Raw genomic sequence first — 21,144 nt, 5'->3', positions numbered from 1 at the left:
TCATCCACTGCAGTGTCCATGGCAGCTGAGACCACAAGGCCGTCATTCATGTCCTCAGACTCTGTTAATCCAGACATGTCTGTTCCATCATCAACGGCAGCATGGGGAAGAGGAAGAAAGTTGACTGGCATTATCAGGTTGCGATGTACCGTCTTCTCCTGTCCAGTGGAGTTGTTCTGAATCTTAAGTGTGACTGTCAGCATTCAATCCAGTGACAAGGTAGACAGTATCCTCCCAAAGGTCAGCGAGCTTCCGCTTTCCGCGCTCCCCCTTGTTAGCCAGCAACACTCGATCACAAATCTCCACTGGTGCTCCTCTGACTCTTCTGTCAGAGGTCAGCATGCCTCTTCAACTGCTTCGCTTCAACTGCTTCGCCTCTTCAACTGCTTCGCCTGTGCTGTATTCATGGCTTCTTTCAGATCTCTCCTCAAGGACTGAACAAACTGGTCATAGATGACAACTTCTGGGTTCTCTATGACAGAGCCAAAGACTGTCAACAGGCAGTCTTGGCGTCTTCCCAAACATTAGCAGGAAAAGGGCAAAGCCTGTGGTCTCGTGGATTGTACAATTGTACGCAAACGTGAGGGACTTCAGAGTCCATCTGTGCTTTGCTCTCGTCGGCAGGGCCCGGATCATGTTTCCCAACGTCCTATTCATCCTTTCGCAGGACCCATTCCCCATCAGATGGTACGGCATGGTGTGAGACTTCTGAACACCTGCAACACCCAACAGTTCGCCTATTAAAGCGCTCTCAAAGTTGGGTCCCTGATCTGAGTGTATACGGRGAGGCATCCCGTAGACACAGAAATAGTTGTTCCTCAATTGATGAGCTACAGACTGGTTCGGACACAAGAAGGCATGAGCCAATTTGGTAAAGTGGTCAGTAACAACGAGCACATCCAGGGACTTGTTTGAAGAATCTTCTGCAGACCAAAAGTCTATGCACACTAGTTCAAGAGGCTCAGTTGTTATTATGCTCTCAGGAGGAGATCTTGCTTCCGGATCAGGAGTCTCGCTCACGACGCATCTCCTGCAGCACTTCACATATGCTTTTACCTCACTATCCAGGCCATGCCAGAAGAACCTCTGTCCTGTCAGGTAGACTGTTCTTTATTGGCCCTGGTGGCCAGCTTCATCATGGACACCCTTCAACAGTGTTCATGGAGGCGGGAACCACATACAGTTACGTTCTCTTTGTAACCACATTCTTCGAAACACGATACAGTACACCTATCTTCATGGTCAACTTGTCACAACTTCTGAGAAGACACAAGACCCCACGCCCTCTCCGGGATGGTCTTCGCCCCAGTCTGAGGTCCTGAGCACTATGGAGCAGGTTTTCATCAAGGATCCCTCTGTACTTTGCTCCGTTCATCTTTCCCTCGATCTTGACTAGTCTCCCAGTCCCTGCCGCTGAAAAACATCCCCACAGCATGATGCCGCCAACACCACGCTTCATCGTATGGATGGTGCCAGGTTTCTTGCAGACGTGACGCTTGGCATTCAGGCCAAAGAGTTCAATCTTGGTTTCATCAGACCAGAGAATCTTGTTAATCATGGTCTGAGAGTCTTTAGGTGTCTTTTGGCAAACTCCAAGCAGGCTGTCATGTGGCGTTTACTGAGGAGTGATTTGTTAGAGTCCTGCAGAGATGGTTGTCCTTCTGGAAGGTTCTCCCATCACCACAGAGGAACTCTAGAGCTCTGTCAGAGTGACCATCAGGTTCTTGGTCACCTAACTGACCAAGACCCTTCTCCCCCGATTGATCAGTTTGTCCAGGAGGCTAGCTCTAGGAAGAGTCTTGGTGGTTCCAAACTTCTTCCATTTAAGAATGATGGAGGCCACTGTGTTCTTGGGGACCTTGAATTCTCAGAAATGTTTTGGTAGCCTTCCCCAGATTTGTGCCTCGACACAATCCTGTCTCGGAGCTCTATGGACAATTCTTTCGACCTGATGGCTTGGTTTTGCTCTGACATGCAGTGTCAACTGTGGGACCTTGTATAGACAGGTGTGTGCCTTTCCAAATCATGTACAATCAATTGAATTTACCACAGGTGGACTCCAATCAAGTTGTAGAAACATCTAAATAAGGTATTTCCTTTTTTTGTTTTTAATACATTTGCCAGAAAAAAATAAAACCTGATTTTGCTTGGTCATTATGGGGTGTATTTTGTGTAGATTGAGGATTTATTTGTATTTAATCCATTTTAGAATAAGGCTGTAACGTAACAAAATGTGGAAAAAGTTAAGTGGTCTGAATACTTTCCAAATGCACTGTATATTTCCATATTGAAGCAATGCAATTAGAACAATACTGAATGCAAACATGTTCAACATATTTAGCAAATATGGGGCAGGCTATTTAACGAATTAGTGTAACGGCTTTCTTCTGTGGAAGAAGGAGAGGACCAAAGCGCAGCGTGATTAGTGTTCATCTTGATTTAATGAAACTCAAAAAACTGAACACTACAAATTACAAAAAAACAACAAATGTGAAAAACCGAAACAGTTCTGTCTGGTGCATACACACAAAGACTGAAGACAACCACCCACAAAACCCAACACAAAACAGGCTACCTAAATATGGTTCCCAATCAGAGACAATGACTAACACCTGCCTCTGATTGAGAACCATATCAGGCCAATAATACACACCTAAACCAATGAAACACAAAACATAGAATATACCCACCCAGCTCACGTCCTGACCAACTAAACAAAGACTAAACAAAGGAAATAAGGTCAGGAACGTGACAAGTGTCTATAAATGAATTCTCTGAGTCCTTACAAAACAATTCTTAGTTTCATTTATAGCCAAGATACACCCCTCTCAACTTACAAAGAATCCTTTACCCGAAAGAGGAGTATCCTATCGCTAGACAGCATCAGCTATAAATCATTGTTCAGTTTGATCTCCCAAGACAAGGTTTCAATCTCATGTTTGATACTTCACTGTTTACCAAAACATTACCTCACCCAATGGCATATATCAATTGTCATTTCTAGATACTCCCAAACCTGGACAAACTCAAAATCAGACAGTGAGCCTCTTAGGTCAAATACTAGGTCAAGATAAGGGCAACCTCAGAGGGGAAATACAATGGTTCCAGACACTGCCAAACTCCTTCCCCCTATGAGAAAAGTAGGGAGTGACTGGCGTACAGACATTGTATGAGATAGCTAACTGGTTCCCCATTAATAACGCCATCCCGTTACATGGTTTAAGATTATAGTTACAGACACATTCATAAGAAAACAACGTTCCATTCTGTCCTCCTCCCCTTCTGATATTCTACATAGCACCACATGGTTTAACATATACATTGACATATGAAGACAAGCCTGACCTCTCCCCTCTCTGGCCCCAAGTTAGTAATCCCTAGCTCAGAAGATTCTCACAAGCATATGATGAAAATAACATCTTATCTATCTATGTTACTTAGCTAAATCTGATTCTGCCACGACACCTTCTCAATTAAAGGTTAACTAGCTACCAAAGCCTTTTGCAAACTCAATATTATGTGCAGGCACATGCATGGAAAAAGTACTCAATTGTCATACTTGAGTAAAAGTAAAGATACCTTAGCTTCTTCTTAATAGGGGGCGCTATTTTCACTTTGGGAAAAAATTGTGCCCAAATTAAACGGCCTCGTACTCTGTTCTATATCATATGATATGCATATTATTATTACTATTGGATAGAAAACACTCTGAAGTTTCTAAAACTGTTTGAATTATATCTGTGAGTAAAACAGAACTAATTTGGCAGGCAAACTTCCAAACAGGAAGTGAAAATTCTGAAATGGGTCTCTGTGAAGGGCTTCGCCTATTCAATTGCCTTGTATTTATGGATATGTATGCACTTCATACGCCTTCCACTAGATGTCAACAGGCAGTAGAACGTTGAATGAGGTGTCTAGCCTGATGTGGGACCGAATGAGAGCTTTTGGAGTGACAGGTCAGCCATATTGGCAGTATTTTGCTGCGCACCTGGGTGCACCATATCGTTGTCTGCAATGCCTTAGGTAGACACGAAGAAATGCTCCGTCTGGGACGTTATTGGATACATACGAGAAAAAACATCCTAAAGATGGATTCTCAACTGAGTTTGACCAGTTTATTCGACTTTTATTATGACTTTTTGAATTTTTCGTTCCATGCGTCAAACTTTCATGGACACGTGAGCTCCACTATGCTAGCCAAAGTTGCTAATTCGACAGAAGAAATGGACATTCTAAAACAAAACAACGATTTATGTGGAACAAGGATTCCTGGCACTGCATTCTGATGAAAGTTCATCAAAGGTAAGATAATATTTATGATGTTATTTCGTATTTTTGTTGAATATGTTGACTCCAACATGGCGGAGAATGGCTGAGCGCTGTCTCAGATTATTGTATGCTGTGCTTTTTACTAAAGTTATTTTTTTAAATCTAACACAGCGGTTGCATTAGAAACAGTGTATCTTTAATTATATGTCCAACATGTATTTTTCAGCAAAGTTTATGATGAGTGTTTCTGTTAGATTACGTGACTCTCTAAAATTTCTCCGGACAATTTGGAGCATTTTGTCGCCATGTCACAATGTAAAACCAGGATTTGTAGCTATAAATATGCACATTTTCGAACAAAACATAAATGTATTGTATAACATGATGTTATAAGACTGTCATCTGATGAAGTTGTTCAAAGGTTAGTGATTTAATTTTATCTCTATTTGTGGGTTTTGTGAAAGCTATCTTTGCGGTGAAAAAATGGCGTTGTGTTTTGGGCTATTGTGGTGAGCTAACATAAATATATGTTGTGTTTTCACTGTAAAACATTTTAAAAATCGGACATGTTGGCTGGATTCACAAGATGTTTATCTTTTATTTGCTGTATTGGACTTGTGATTTCATGAAATTATATTATATGATATTCCCTGTGGCGCTAGGCTAGGCTATGCTAGTCAGCGTTTCTGATGAGGATCCCGGATCCGGGAGGGGGGTTCGGTAGAGGTTTAATAGAAAATGACTCAAGTGAAAGTCACCCAGTAAAATACCACTTGAGTAAAAGACTAAAAGTATTTGGTTTTAAATGTACTTAAGTATCAAAAGTAAATGGAACTGCCTAAATGTACTTAAGTATCAAAAGTAAAAGTATAAACCATTATAAATTCCATATATTAAGCAGACCAGATGGCACAAATTGCTTTTAAATTTTTTGACAGATAGCCAGCGGCACGCTCCAACACTCAGACATAATTTATTAACAAGGCCTTTATGTTTAGTGAATCCGCCAGATCAGAGGCAGTAGGGATGACCAGGGATGTTCTCTTGATAAGTGTGTGAATTGGACCATTTTCCTGTCAAAATGTAACGAGTTATTTTGGTTGTCAGGGAAAATGTATGGAGTAAAAAGTACAATACCACAAACTACTTAAGTAAAAATACTTTTTAGTACTACTTAACTACTTTACACCACTGGCAGAGCACATGTCCATTTGCCATTCCAGTCTCCAAAATGCACTTTTCGGGGGGTGGTATAATTTCCACTAAACTGTTAAATTGTTGGTCTACATTTTTTGTCATTGTTGTTCTGAACCCACTGCCCGCAGTTAAATTCCGTCCTAGTTAAATTCTCATCTATGCTTCAGAAGCAAAACATGTGTCTTGATTGTTGAACAAAGTCCAGTCATCAGCATTCGTGCGCAAAGGCAGGCTCACATTTTGCGTTATATGACCACGTATCCTCCCCGACCAACCTCCCTTCTTTCGTTTCTGTCTTAAGAAAGTATACCAAACATAACATATCATAGGAATTGGAGGGACACAAAAAACATCTACTCAGAGCAACCAGGCTGAATATTTATGTATTACTCAGTTTACAAAACCGTAGTTAAATAAACACCACTGTATAAGTTATACTGCACATTGTCGAAGAAAAGTTTCAAATTATGTCACACTGTGAGATTATAATGAGGTTAAAAGTATTTGTTGCACTTTGCACAATTATTTTGCACCATGACAATGTTCCACTTGACAAGTTAGCTTTTTTTAAATTTTTTACCTAATCTCACATTTTCTTTATGTAAATGGCATGTTATATAAGTGTCCAGAACCTTTTTTTTTTTTTTTTAGCAATTTCACTTGGTTTTGAGAAACTTAGCCCACCAGCGATAGACTTRCTCAGGCTTGTTCTGCGGTGCCGGTTCACAGATAAAACATGATCAAAGGCTCCAAAAACACAACATTTCATCCTTTTAGAAACGTCAATGCACTCAGTATAGTGATGTAGGTGTTGTACACATGAAATTGTGTCCTTCTGAACTTTATCTGCAAWGTTATATTCCATTTTGTTGGAAAGAGCGGTACTTTTCCTTGTGCGAGCATGAGAGAGCTTTCTCATACCCATTGTGTTTATAGATAGCACGTGCATGCTCGCTCACGGAAAGTATCGCCAGTATTACTCTCTGGTGGGGTGTCTGGGCACTTCTATAACATGCCATTTACATTAAAAATAGAGATTTGGTTAAAAAAAGCTAACTTAAGGTTGCATTTGGGCCTATTTTAATTATAGTTTATTCAGATGTTAAATGCACCACCAAAAGCTTAGGTAAATGTTTGCCCAATAGGTTTGAGTTATGATGAAGTAAGACAGTTATACTGCATAAGCTCATGGGAGACTTATGTTATATTTTTCAAGAATCAAAGGATTGATTGAAATGACCATCTAGCAGCAGAAAATATCACCGGTTGTACCTCTTTGGCTGTTATCAAACAACCTCAGTTGACAATTAACAACTTGTTATTTGACATGATCAGTCTGAAACACAGTCGTTAAAACTATATTTTTTGTTTGCAGGTGTATGTGTAGCAGAACCTGTAGAAATGACTGTTGTGAAGAACTTCTATGTGGACCTGCGCCTACCATACTCTGTTGTAAACAGAGAGCAAGTGCAGATCAAAGTAGTTATACACAACTATGATGAAGAGTCTCAAAAGGTAGATGTCTTGTTTGAAGTCACTTGATCAGTAAGGCAGTCACTTTAGGCCGATGACATATATAGTCATCGGCCTATAGTAAGTGACTGCCTTACTATATATATATGAATGGACAAAGCCATCGATCACGTGACACCATTCATTCCTATGTGAAGACTCAATAGCGCATTGAAGACAAATTAATTCGGTTAAGGTTAAGATGGCGACAACATGCCCAGTTTGACCTACTCCAGGAAGTGATGTTGCAGGCCATCAGTGCTGCCTCCTCTCATTGAGTAACTCAAGTTGAAGGCCGACTGGGGTAATGCAGAATGCCATTATCAACTGAATGATCCTTATAACTTCTGTATGTGATTTAAAAACAATCAGTTTAAGGACATACATCTGGTGTATTAGAAGCCATTATTGGTACCATCATTGTCTTCAATTTCTATTTTTACACAGATTGTCATTTTTCCATTCACTATAATGGGGGATCCTATTTACTGCAAACAAGGCCTGCAGTACTGCGGTCGGCTTTGAACTTCCGTGGCTTCAATGAGAGGGGACATTCTCCCCTGCTTTAGGCACAACTAAAATAACTTCTCCTTATCTCTATTTGTAGGTCACAGTTTTGTTAAAGGCCAGTGAGGATCTGTGCACAGCAACGAATTACAGAGGATCCTACAGGCAAATAATTAATGTGGACAAAAAGTCACAGAAAGTCCTGTACGTCACTGTCATTCCCATGAAACCAGGCAAACACCAAATCACTGTAACGGCCCGGAGCGAGTATTATAGAGATGGCATAGAGAAACAACTTCTTGTTGTGGTGAGGCTGCCTACACCTGCTCGTGATGCTCACAGTTTAGTTGATGACACATAAAATGTTTCTTTAAAATGTTTCTCTCTCTCCCTGTTTCTTCTCATATCATAGCCAGAAGGAGTGGAGAAGACCGAACTAAAGAAAAGGATATTGCAACCAGATTTTATGAATGGTTTGGACCAAAACAGCTGTTTACCCTCCATTAGATCTTAAAAAATAACATGGCTTAAAGGAGTGGTTCAGAACTTTACAACTTGATGTTAAATGGTTCCTCACCTTGAAAGTATTCTATGGGCGAGAGAAACTGTAATCCATGGTTCGGCTTACTTTAAACAGCCACTACAAAATTCAGCTAACTTCAGCCACTACAAACTAACAATCAATGGAAGTATGGCCAATGTATGTTTTTACATTAAAATGGCCATATCACCTGTAAGTAAGATCAAACCAAATATTGAGTTGATTTCAGGCGATTTGTTCTGAGAGAAAAAAACATGCTCAAATGCCTCCATCACATCCATTGATTATTAGCTTGTGGTGACTAAATTTAACTGAAGTTTGAAGTGGCCATTTAAAGAAAACCGAACTATGGATTACAGTTTCTCCTGGCCCATAGAATACTTTCAGGTTGAGGCTCCATCTAACATCAAGTTATAAAATCCTGAACCACTCCTTTCAAATGTATTAAGGCCATTGTCGAGAATGTGCCAGAATGTCCTCCTGAGATTACACAGAGGCCTAAATCTATGATATCAACCACATTGGTTAATATTATGTAGGTGTGAACATATAATTGCTTATTTTTGTGTTGTTCCCTCTCAAATGAAACAGGGAAGCAGACAGGAGAAGTTTACATTAACCTGAAGAACATGCTTCCAGACACAGTGTCAAGTACTTACATCGCTATAGAAGGTATCCTCAACCTAAAAGATTGCTTATTCTAATAATAATAAAAGTGTGTTGTGACTACTATATATTTAAAAGAAAACATTAATGAAACAATCCAATGTTTTTTGATGTTTTGCTGTCAGTGTGTAGCCTGGTGGAACCAGCCTCATCGCTGAGTTTACCATTCTGTTTCACTTCATGTATCAGTCTGGCCTTCCTCCAATAGATGGGTATTTGGAATAAGTTAGCAAATGACCGGTCAAATCACCATTCTCTCAGAAGCAATGGGTGGGTTTAGGACAAAATGCTACGTGGCCAAACACTGTGCTTTGAATTCGGCCGTCCTCTGATTGGTTGATGGTGATCCAATTGCAGACAAGTTTGTTTTGAATAATGCCCCTCATTACAGACGTTGGCTCAAAACAGAAGTAGGCCAGACTGATATGTGAAGAGAAATGGAGTGGTGAAATCCAATCCAATCAAATTGTATTTGTCACATGCGCCGAATACAACACCTGTTGTATTACAGTGAAATGCTTAGTTAGAAGCCCTTAACCAACAATGCAGTTTTAAGAAAATACCAACAACAAAAAAAGTAAGAGATAAGAATAACAAATAATTAAAGAGCAGCAGTAAATAACAATAGCAGGGCTATATACAGGGGGTACTGGTACAGAGTCATAGTCAATGTGCGGGGGCACCGGTGTCGAGGTAATTGAGATAATATGTACATGTAGGTAGAGTTATTAAAGTGACTATGCATAGATAATAACAGAGAAGTAAGCAGCAGTGTTCCGGGGGGGGGGGGGGGGCAATGAAAATAGTCTGGTAGCCATTTGATTAGCGTTCAAGGAGTCTTTTTGACTTGGGGTAGAAGCTATTTAGGACCCTGTTGGACCTAGACTTGGCGCTCCGGTACAGCTTGCAGTGCGGAAGCAGAAGAGAACAGTCTGACTAAGGTGGCTGGAGTCTTTGACAATTTTTAGGGCCTTCCTCTGACACCGCCTGGAATACAGGTCGGATGGCAGGAAGCTTGGCCCCGGTGATGTACTGGGCCGTGCGCACTACCCTTTGTAGTGCTTGCGGTCCGGAGGCTGAGCAGTTGCCATACCAGGCAGTGATGCAACAAGTCAGGATGCTCTCTATGCGGCAACTGGAAAACCTTTTTGAGGATCTGAGGACCCATGCCAAATCTTGTCAGTCTCCTGAGGGGAATAGGTTTTGTCGTGCCCTCTTCACGACTGTCTGGTGTGCCTTGGACCATGTTAGTTTGTTGATGTGGGTGCCAAGGAACTTGATGCTCTCAACCTGCTCCACTACAGCCCCGTCGATGAGAATGGGGGCGTGCTCGGTCCTCCTTTTCTGTAGGCCACAATCATCTCCTTTGTTTTGATCACGTTGAGGGAGGTTGTGTCCTTGCACCACACACGGTCAGGTCTCTGAATCTCTCCTATAGGCTGTCTCATCATTGTCGGTGATCAGGCCTACCACTGTTGTCATCAGCAAACTTAATGATTGCTGTTGGAGTCGTGCCTGGCCGTGCAATCATGAGTGAACAGGGAGTACAGGAGGGGGCTGAGCACGCACCGCTGAGGGGACTCCGTGTTGAGGATCAGCATGGCGGATGTGTTGTTACCGTACCTTACCACCTGGGGGCGGCCCGTCAGGAAGTCAAGGATCCAGTTGCAGAGGGAGGTGTTTAGTCCCAGGGTCCTTAGCTTAGGTGATGAGCTTTGAGGGCACTATGGTGTTGAACGCTGAGCTGTAGTCAATGAATAGCATTCTCACATAGGTGTTCCATTTGTCCAAGTGGGAAAGGGTAATGTGGAGTGCAATAGAGATTGCATCATCTGTGGATCTGTTGGTGCGGTATGCAAATTGGAGTGGGTCTAAGGTTTCTGGGATAATGGTGTTGATGTGAGCCATGACCAGCCTTTCAAAGCATTTCATGGCTACAGACATGAGTGCTACGAGTCGGCAGGTTACCTTAGTGTTCTTGGGCACAGGGACTATGGTGGTCTGCTTTAAACATGTTGGTATTAGACTCAGACAGGGAGAGGTTGAAAATGTCAGTGAAGACACTTGCCAGTTGGTCAGCATGCTCGGAGTACACGTCCTGGTATTCCGTCTGGCCCTGCGGCCTTGTGAATGTTGACCTGTTTGAAAGTCTTACTAACATCGGCTGTGGAGAGCGTGATCACGCAGTCATCCGGAACAGCTGATGCTCTCATGCATGTTTCAGTGTTACTTGCCTCGAAGCGAGCATAGAAGTTATTTAGCTCATCTGGTAGGCTCGTGTCACTGGCCAGCTRTCGGCTGTGCTTCCCTTTGTAGTCTGTAATAGTTTGCAAGCTCTGCCACATCCGACAAGCGTCGGAGCCGGTGTAGTACGGTTCGATCTTACTTTTGTATTGACGCTTTGCCTGTTTAATGGTTCGCCGGAGGGCATAGCGGGATTTCTTATAAGCTTCCGGATTAGAGTCCCTCTCCTTGAAAGCGGCAGCTCTTCCCTTTAGCACAGTATGAATGTTGCCTGTAATCCATGGCTTCTGGTTGGGGTATGTACGTACAGTCACTGGGGGGACAACGTCCTTAATGCACTTATTAATAAAGCCAGTGACTGATGTGGTGTACTCCTCAATGCCATCGGAAGAATCCTGGAACATATTCCAGTCTGTGCTTGCAAAGCAGTCCTGTAGTTTAGCATTGGCTTCATCTGACCACTTCTTTGACCGAGTCACTGGTGCTTCCTGCTTTAATTTTTGCTTGTACGCATCTCTGTGTGTGGAGTAAAGGTGGTCCAGAATTTATTTTCCCTCTGGTTGAACATTTAACATGCTGATAGAAATTAGGTCAAACTGATTTAAGTTTTCCTGCATAAAGGTCCCCGGCCACTAGGAGCGTTTTCCTGTTTGCTTATGGCAGTATACAGCTCATTGAGCGTGGTTTTAGTGCCAGCATCGGTCTGTGGTGGTATGTAGACAGCTACGAAAAATACAGATAAACTCTAGGTATATGATAAGCAGTAGACCACACTACCTCAGGCGAGCGACACCTCGAGACTTCCTTAGATATCGTGCACCAGCTGTTGTTGACATATATGCATAGGCCCCCGCGCCTTGTCTTACCAGAGGCTGCTGTTCTGTCCTGCCGATGGAGTATATAACCCGCCAGCTGTATGTTCTTAACGTCGTCGTTCAGCCACGACTCGGTGAAACATAAGATGTTACAGTTTTTAATGTCCCGTTTGGAGGATATACGTGCTTTCAGCTCGTCCCATTTATTTTCCAGCGATTGAACATTAGCTAGCAGGAAGGAAGGCAAGGGCAGATTAGCCACTCGTCGCCTGATCCTCACAAGGCACCCGGATCTTTWTCCATGAAATCTCAGTTTCCTTCTCCAGCGAATCACAGGGATCTGGGCCTGGTCGGGTGTCTGTAGTAGTATATCCCCTCATCCGACTTGTTGAAGAAGAACTCTTTGTCCAATTTGAGGTGAGCAATCGCAGTTCGGATGTCCAGAAGCTCTTTTTGGTCATAAGAGACGGTAGCCGCAACATTATGTACAAAACAAGTTTAGAACAACAGGGAAAAAAATWAAAGAAATAGCATGCTTGGTTCAGAGCCGATAAGACGGCAGCCCTCCCCTCCGGCGCCATTGTGAACGCAGCGATCAGTCTGYTTCTACCAGGCCCAGTGTATATATGACAAAATAATGTACATGTGGGCTAATAAGCATAATCCGGTATAGGCTGCATATATCGGGTAAACCCGATCATTACAATTTTGTAGCTAGCATGAACGGTGTCAAATAGATTACAGTATTTGGAATTTGCCTTTCTAATTCAAGAAAACATACAAGTTTAAAATGTTGTCTTGGATTAGGGGACTCCTTGGCAGATACAGTAATCAACTCCATTGGTGGCGCAGTACTGAGTAAACTCATTAAGAAGCCGGGTGGCTGTGTAGAGCAGAACCTGGTTTCAATGACTGCCCCCATCATCGCCACACACTACCTGGACCACGCCAATGCCTGGGAGGAGGTGGGAGTGGAGAAGAGAGCTGAGGCGCTTGAATATGTAAAGCAAGGTGAATATACTGTACCATAGAGGCATCACCTGCTTTCTTTGGTGGACATGTGTACATGGAGATGTAGCTTTGGCTTCAAMTCGCTTGTAATGAGTGAGCTGGGAAGCCCTGTGCGCCCCTATAGGAATTCCTAGGTATAACCAACCGAACTCAGATCAGACATCAATTGAGTACACAGATCGCATTATCAACATTCAGATAAATGAAAAGCTTATTACATACGGGTACACATTATGATTCTCTATTATTATTTTGTTATTATTAAGGCACTTTTAATTCTATCACATATAATCAAATGTCCTTTTCTCTTCATCTCTTTCTCCAAATTTCGCCCCCACTCTCATGTTGTTGTTTTCKATAGGCTATCAAAGACACCTTGGTTACAGAAACTCTGATGACACGTATTCTCCATATGGAAAGGYTGGAATCCCAAGCACATGGTAAGTGAATTTATCAGTTTCGTCTCACTGGGCCTCATTTGTCATTGGTGTATGCAGTTGCATGAATGGTTGTGTATCATTGTAGATTGTCTATATACTCATCAGGTCTCAGATGGCTTTACCTGCATTATGGTGGTTAGTTAAAATTGTTAAACACATCAGCCTTCTCTTGTGAAACAGAGAGCCACACATTAGTGTTCTGATTCTTAAACTTATGAAAATCAACCCTATGGATAATCACATTTTAAAACGACACGATTTTCAAGTTTTTCAGTTATTTTAAGAATGTTCATACAATACAATTTAGTTCTCAAATTTAAGCTCTTACAAACTGAGCCACACAGGACTGCTTACATCAGACTTACTGTATGATATGACTCGTCGGGCTCCAGAATAGACAATACTGTGTCTTGGTCCCCAGGGTGACAGCTTACACTGCCAAGGTGTTTGCAATGGTGTATATGTTTGGGGTCGTGGAGGATATTAGAGTGTGCAACCCTTTGAAGTTCCTTGTAAAACAACAGAACTCTGCAGGAACTTTTCAAGAAGATGCTCCAATCAAACATTGGGAGATCACAGTAAAGTTGTTTATCTCATTTATACTTTTTATCCACTATTAGAAATATAAAACATAAAATCATGTCAAGCAAACATGTTTGGTAAATCCCTTTGAAATGTACTATTTGTCCTGTAGACTTTTGTATATTTCAGGTTATGTAAGCACAAGTTTCAGCACAAATATTGTACTATGTTCAAAGCTATAATTTCCTTGACTAAAATCTGTTCTTCCATCTCCACTCAGGGTGGGCTATATAAGGAAGGAGATGTGGCAACAACTGCTTTTGTTCTGATAGCCATGCAAGAGACCCTCGGGATCTGTAAGGATATAGACACGGTAAATTAGGATAAATAACTTTAAGGGGATGCATTGTTGATGGTTTGAGTAGCCTACGTTTTGACTTAATTAGTGAAAATTAGTATTGATCACTACATTTGTAAGTCTGTGTGATGGTCTGACGAAAAATTAGATCCGTTTTTTTCTGTAGTGGACAATTGGGACTAAGCTGTAATAGTTGTGTAGCGTCAGTGTAGCGTCAGGTAGCGTCAGTGAAGACTAGTGTGCTGCTCAGTAATGTGGACCTCTATTCTGCAATGAATATGGAATTGTGGTTATTGTTACAGTGTTAAGATTAAGAGGTCAAACTGAACAAATTATTAGTCTCATTACGGTGTCATTCTTCTGTGTGTGTTTCTCATAGGACCTCGATGGAGCCATGAAGAAAGCCTCAGATTACATATTTAATGCACTTCCTGCTCAATCCAGTCCCTACTCTGTAGCCATATCTTCCTATGCCCTGGCACTGACTAAAAAATCTGAATGGAAAGATAAACTCTTAAAAGAATTAGATCGAACAAGCACAGGTAATTTTTTCAGTGCTAATGTTAGTGTTTCTTTCATCCACTGTTTCCCCCAGTTATCTCTTAAAGCCATTTTACTGTGTTCTCTCAAATACACTGAGTCTACAAAACATTAGGAATACATGTGTAGGCCGTCATTGTAAATAAGAATTTGTTCTTAACAGACTTGCCTAGTTAAATAAAGGTAAAAAATWAATAATAATAATAATTCCATGACATAGACTGACCAGGTGAATGCTATGATCCCTTATTGATGTCACTTGTTAAATCCATTTCAATCAGTGTAGATGAAGGATTTCTAAGCCTTGAGGCAATTGAGACATGGATTGTGTATGTGAGCCATTCAGAGAGTGAATGGCCATGACAAAAGATTTAAGTGCCCCTGAACAGGGTGTGGTAGTGGGTGCCACGCGCACCGGTTTGAGTGTGTCTAGAATTGCAACGCTGCTGGATTTTTCAGGCTCAACAGTTTCCTGTGTGTATCAAGAATGGTCCACCACCCAAAGTACATTCAGCCAACTTGACACAACTGTGGGAAGCATTGGAGTCAACATGGGCCAGCATCACTGTGGAACGCTTTCGACAACTTGTAGTCCACACCATGTTGAATTGAAACTGTTCTGAGGGTCAAACAGGGTGCAGCTCAATATTAGGAATATTAGTCTTGTCTGTAATGTCTGTTAGTCTTGTCTGTAATGCCTGTTGGTCTTGTCTGTAATGCCTGTTAGTCTTCTTAGTCTTGTCTGTAATGTCTTTTAGTCTGTTATGTGTCTGACCCCGGTAAGACTAGCTGTCGCCATTGGCGTCAGCTATTTATTTATTTTTTATTTAACCTTTATTTAACTAGGCAAGTCAGTTAAGAACAAATTCTTATTTACAATGACGGCCTACACCAGCCAAACCCGGACGACGCTGGGCCAATTGTGCGCCTCCCTATGGGACTCCCAATCACGGCCGGTTGTGATACAGCCTGGATTTGAACCAGGGTGTCTGTGGTGACGCCTCTAGCACTGAGATGCAGTGCCTTAGACCGCTACGCCACTCAGGAACCCAATAATGGGGATCCTTAAACATCAAATTCTTATTTCTTTGACATTAAATCTCTCTCTGTTAATTATTTTTCTATATCTATCAGACTTTCACCCTGTACCTGTCTCTTTCCATCTTTCCTCAGAGGGCACTCATTGGGGTGMAAATGATGATAAAGGGGTGGAGGCAACAGGGTATGCACTTTCAGCCCTCGTGACTCTGGGTGAGCTTAAGAGATCAGAGGCTGTGAGTGACTGGCTGGTGGCCAAGAGTCAAGCAAATGGCCAATTTGGGAACACACAGGTAACAACAAAATATAGATAGAAAATGGTACTACTCATGGAAGTAAACAGTCTGTCATTTCAATGGTTTACGCTCTTGTCTCCCTCCCCCTCATCCCCACCCCACTCCCTTCTATCCCCTCTGCTTGCTTCGTGTTTCTCTCTCCAGTGCACCATAGTGGTGTTCCAGGCCCTTTCTCTGTTCCAAAAACAGAAGCCTGCCCCACCGGGTAATGACGTAAGTGTAAGCCTGTCTGTCAACAGCCCTGTCCGCACGGGCCAAAGCAGCTCTATCAAATGGAATTTAGACCAGAGGTCCAGGTTTATGTCACGATCTGAAAGGGTGAGTTACATTGGCCTAGCAAACCAATTTGAACAACACAGGCAAATATGGTGTAGTGGCGTTTGCATTCTAGTGGCTTTATTTCATATACACTTGATTACTGCAGATACCACAGCTGACGGATTTCACTTTCGAAGCAAAGGGGTCAGGGAAAGCAAAATTAAAGGTGTGTGGATCATTCCAGCTGTATTTGGATATTTGTGCACAATAAACATTTCAGTTAATGTAGTATACTCGATGTGTTTGAATATTCTTCCCATACTCATGATAAAATGATATCTATGACGTACTGTAAGAATTCTGATACTGTCATCATTGTGCTCTTCAGGTCCTGACAACATACTACGCCATGCTTGTGAAAGAGCAGTCAGTTTGCAAAGGATTTAACATGAGCCATTCAATAGAAAAGATTAGTATGTTCCTGTTTTTCTGAAGAATAGCTTTACTCAACCCCTTTTGTCCAAGTGTCTTTATGTTATCGCTGTTATTTGATCATACCATATTTTAATTACAACCCTTTTTTTGCCAGTGCACTTTGGATGTAACTGCTCTGTTTGTTGCAGATGAAGCAAAGGCTCCAGAGGGTGTTGTCGGTGTCTACAAACTGACCATATGTGTTAGGTGAGAACTAAGGGAAGTTACAGTATACTGTACGTGCATGTACATGTGAATGATATGATCCTGTTATGTTAGCAGACAGTAGAGAGCAGACAGTAGAGAGGAAAACTACATAATTACACATTTATCTGCAGCTACATAGAACATACAGGAAACCTCTCATAGATTGAGAACACAGATATTTGAGGATCTCAGAATTTCCCTTGTTGTTCCCTTGTGCATATGCTTACAGTATGTATTGTGGTAGAAGTTTTGGAAGTGATTGATGGGTATCGAAGTACTATATGTAAATCTATTTACAGTAGTGTTGGTGGTGTGGAAGATCTGAATTAACATATTAAATATGTATCTCTCTCTCTAAATGTAGGCCTCTTGAAGGGACCTCCAACAAGATGGCCATTCTGGATGTATCTCTTCCTTCAGGTTTTGTGCCTGACTATACAAGTCTTAATGAGGTASAGTCATCAAAACAAAGTAGCAAAACAAAGTAGCAGTATGTAGAAAGTATTCATTTCATGTTTAGTATCTACACTATACACAATAAAAGGATATACTCCTTCACTAATTGATCATTGAACTCTGAGCTACAGAACATTCCATATTTRTCTGTGTTTGTAGTTGTTGTCTCGCAAGGACAAGTTGATTCACTTCTACCAACTGGACAAGGAGCTTTCTGATAAAGGATCTCTCATTATTCACATATACGATGTAAGTAATTGGGAAACCTATTGAGAACACTGGCAGAGGTAGAGAGTAAGGGGCATTCTAAGTTAGATAAAAAAACTGAAGAAACTATTCCTTATTTTTAAACAACCTGCATTAGAACTACAACAACTAAGAAAGCACCATAGAGCATTATGGATGTAAAAATGTGATGTATTGGCATGCAAATTGGAAGGTACAGGTTACTTGACCAGGAAAAACACTGGGCCCTAAGGTAAGACAAGTTTTTCCTGACCATGTAAACTGATCWGTCGAAGACTTTGTCATAACCATTTTGTYCACTGAGTGTACAAAACATTATAAACACCTGCTCTTTCCATGACAGCCTGACCAGGTGAAAGCTATGATCCCTTATTGGTCACTTGTTAAATCCCCTTCAATCAGTGTAGATGAAGGGGAGGAGACAGGTTAAAGAAGGATTTTTAAGCCTTGAGACAATATTAGCAAGGTGWTCTTAATGTTTTGTACAGTGAGTGTATGCCTTTTTTTCCATTCTCTTCAGCTATCTCCTAGTCCTAACTCTGATTACTGCGTACCAGTGACTCTGTATCAAGAATTTACTGTGCGCCTCCTACAGCCTTCTTCAATTAAGGTGTATTCCTATTACCAATCAGGTAAGATCCTTTCAATGTACGGGTTGTCCTTGGTTCGGCCCACCATTGATTTGGGAGTTCAACACAACTGTTTCAAAAAATGCTCTCAATTTCTATTTGAAGTTCTTGTGTCCAACCACTTATGTATCTTTATATTCCCAGTTTTTTTTTAATAAAAACACTAAGTTGACTGTGTGCTCCACCAGTTAAAAACCTGGCATGTGCTGCTACTTTCCACCGCACTGATAGGGGACATTTGAATCCCCTGGAATTTATGTAAAAAAATCTTTATTTACAACATCGTGTCAACATTTGAGTCTGATGTAAAATTTAGACTGTACAATTATTAAAGGTGCACTGTGCAGAAATCGCTCTGACATTTCCTGGTTGCTAAAATTGTAATAGTTTGCCTAATTTCTGTTTATGTGACAAAATATGTAAGTATAGTGTAGATAATCATTGTACCATCTACATCATCTTAACCTCTGTGAAATATATTTTCCATAACCAAAAATATTGTTTTTTCAACTGTTTAAAGCTGGTGTAAAAAAAAACGAATTTGGTTGGGWCGCCCAAAAAAGTTACATATTGTAACGTCAATAAAACGCTTTCACTTATAGTCACAGCCCAGCAACAGATATGGAACCCGAACAATATTGACGGAATGATATTCCTCTGTTTCAGAAAAGAGCTGCACCAGATTCTACAGCCCCTTTAAGAATAGCACAGACGAGGACATTATCTGCAGCAAGAATGGTTGCGCGTGCATTGACAGTAAGACGCTTATTTCATACCACCACTGTATATTGGTGGATATTTCAGGGATGTACTGTAAGATAACTATTGAATGGCCATTGTTTAGCTTTACAACTGTACAAAATTAAATTAGCAACATAATTGTTTACATTTATTTTATTTAACCTTWATTTAACTAGGCAAGTCAGTTAAGAACAAATTCTTATTTACAATGACGGCCTACCCCGGCCAAATCCTAACATGGACGATGCTGGGCCAATTGTGTCCCGCCTTTATGGGACTCCCAATCATGACCGGTTGTGATACAGCCTGGAATTAAAACCAGGGTCTGTTGTGACGCCTCTAACGCTGAGATGCAGTGCCTTAGACCGCTGCGCCACTCGGGAGCCCAAATCATTACTACTAACAATTTTTTGCAGCCATTCATTATTTTTATAGTTTCATAAATTTCACGATGGTAATTCTTTTGCTTTTGTAGTATGCATATGTACTATGTTTTCACTTCATGTTTAGCATCTCTGCCTAAGCTTGACTTTTATGTTGCCTGCTTGCCAGTTCTCTTAAGCATTGGGCAACTCTATTGTTTTGTCGCCCCAAGATTGTTTCCAACCTTAATTTTATCTGACAGAAAATTGTCCATCCGTGAAGAAGGCTGAGTCCTTAACAGCTTCTGACCGTGAAGAGGAAGCCTGCGTTTGGACTAACCCTGGTAAAACAGCACTCACATTTCTCTGACTTTCAATCAACCCTTCTGACACATACTACAACCATAGTCGCGGGAAGTAGAAGTACTGATCGTGCTGCAGCACTCCCTGATCATTCAGAATCATTTATAGGAAGAAAAAAWWWWWWWWWWWWWTTTTTTATATACAGAAGTAGTGCACTAGGCCTTTACTAGTCCTGTATGAGCGGACCTAAATATCCGTCAGCAGCACAGGGAGAAAATATTCTCAGCAGCAGTAGCARCCCCACCCCTAATCATCTTCCCACGGCCATGACTACAATAGAATAGGGATAGCCACAGATGTATGTTTACCAAAAAAGATTTGGTCAAACCCACTTATTTTCACCCTGTTTTCCGTCTGCAGTTTACAACATTAAAGTAAAACATATTCAAGAGGATGAGAACACCCTGATCAAATATAAAATGGAGATTCAAAAGGCCTATAAACTTGGTAAATACTACAGTTTTTCCCAAAATCATTATTTGTGTTGCCTCGAGAGAATAACAAAGTAAAGAGTGATAGAGGAATCATGTAATGGATATTGCTTATGCTGTTTTACAGGGAATGATTTAAAAGTGGATGTTAAAACGGAGAGAGATTTCTATGCCCACCGCATGTGCCAGACGTCTCTTGGTTTGAAGAAGGATAAATTGTATTTATTCATAGGCAATCCAAAAGACATAATACTGGGTGATGATGGCAGGTTAGGATCACAATTAATCTGTTTGATTTGTTTCTTACATTACATGCCACAGTTCATTTTTAATGAATGATTTGTTTGATTAAYCCATTTCTGTTGTTTTTAAGTTATTCTTATGTCCTGTCGGGAAACACGTGGCTGGAAGAATTTGAATCTGGGGGAGAACAGGCGACATTCCTGAATAAGCTTGAGACTTCTGGCTGCAGCACTTGAACACAGTGGTCCAGTTTGCTGGTTCATCCCACAACTGTGCATGTAGATGACCCACACAGTTAACTTAACTAACTTTSAGACATGATGTTTATCCTATATCGCAAAATAAATGAAAATTAAACTGAAATATCACATTATTATCACAAACATATGTCCTTGTTTTACTTGATCACAATTTATGACWTGGTCAGTAGGCTACAAATTATTTTGTTGATCACCTGAATTACCACTTAGAAAAGGAGAAGTCATGTGTCATACACCAGTCAATCCATTTGCACTGTGGGCATCAATCAATATACTGTGTGCAGTTCACAACCTTTTTCAGTATTTTCAACTGCATGAATGGCGAAAGGGCGGGCCAGCAAGGCGAGTTATTCTGCGTTCACGTGCTAGTCAGAACTAAGAAACTGTAGTTATACACGTTCCGCGTTCAACCAGATAGCATGTTGGAAATTTCAGAGTTTCCTGGTTCCGACTAGCAAGTGAATGCGTCATAACTCCAGGTAACTCTGGTCCTGGAGAATGGCATAGGTTGACCAGCA

General features: G+C 41.2%; 1 protein-coding gene across 2 annotated transcripts in view; it reads left to right on the top strand.

Moving 5' to 3' along the window:
• LOC111956615 (complement C3) overlaps positions 1-20,749 on the top strand; it is a 47,377-nt gene extending 26,628 nt beyond the window's left edge. For both annotated transcript variants that reach the window (XM_023977119.1, XM_070436698.1), the window contains 22 exons: positions 6,842-6,981; positions 7,586-7,792; positions 7,898-7,958; positions 8,618-8,698; positions 12,559-12,762; positions 13,124-13,202; positions 13,624-13,780; positions 14,005-14,097; positions 14,462-14,624; positions 15,796-15,953; positions 16,101-16,274; positions 16,381-16,440; positions 16,603-16,687; positions 16,838-16,895; positions 17,260-17,347; positions 17,511-17,600; positions 18,118-18,229; positions 18,893-18,982; positions 19,593-19,673; positions 20,053-20,139; positions 20,251-20,392; positions 20,497-20,749. In XM_023977119.1, coding sequence (XP_023832887.1) covers positions 6,842-6,981; positions 7,586-7,792; positions 7,898-7,958; positions 8,618-8,698; positions 12,559-12,762; positions 13,124-13,202; positions 13,624-13,780; positions 14,005-14,097; positions 14,462-14,624; positions 15,796-15,953; positions 16,101-16,274; positions 16,381-16,440; positions 16,603-16,687; positions 16,838-16,895; positions 17,260-17,347; positions 17,511-17,600; positions 18,118-18,229; positions 18,893-18,982; positions 19,593-19,673; positions 20,053-20,139; positions 20,251-20,392; positions 20,497-20,602 — 2,516 coding nt within the window. In that variant the 3' untranslated portion in view covers positions 20,603-20,749. The remainder of the gene's footprint in view (positions 1-6,841; positions 6,982-7,585; positions 7,793-7,897; positions 7,959-8,617; positions 8,699-12,558; positions 12,763-13,123; positions 13,203-13,623; positions 13,781-14,004; positions 14,098-14,461; positions 14,625-15,795; positions 15,954-16,100; positions 16,275-16,380; positions 16,441-16,602; positions 16,688-16,837; positions 16,896-17,259; positions 17,348-17,510; positions 17,601-18,117; positions 18,230-18,892; positions 18,983-19,592; positions 19,674-20,052; positions 20,140-20,250; positions 20,393-20,496) is intronic.
• The last annotated feature ends 395 nt before the right edge of the window (positions 20,750-21,144 follow it).

Source organism: Salvelinus sp. IW2-2015, linkage group LG32 (genome assembly GCF_002910315.2).
Source record: "Salvelinus sp. IW2-2015 linkage group LG32, ASM291031v2, whole genome shotgun sequence".
In the NCBI taxonomy this organism is placed as follows: Eukaryota; Metazoa; Chordata; class Actinopteri; order Salmoniformes; family Salmonidae; genus Salvelinus; species Salvelinus sp. IW2-2015.
The sequence above is the reverse complement of the archived record's forward strand: the minus strand, read 5'-3'. Positions and strand labels throughout refer to the sequence as shown.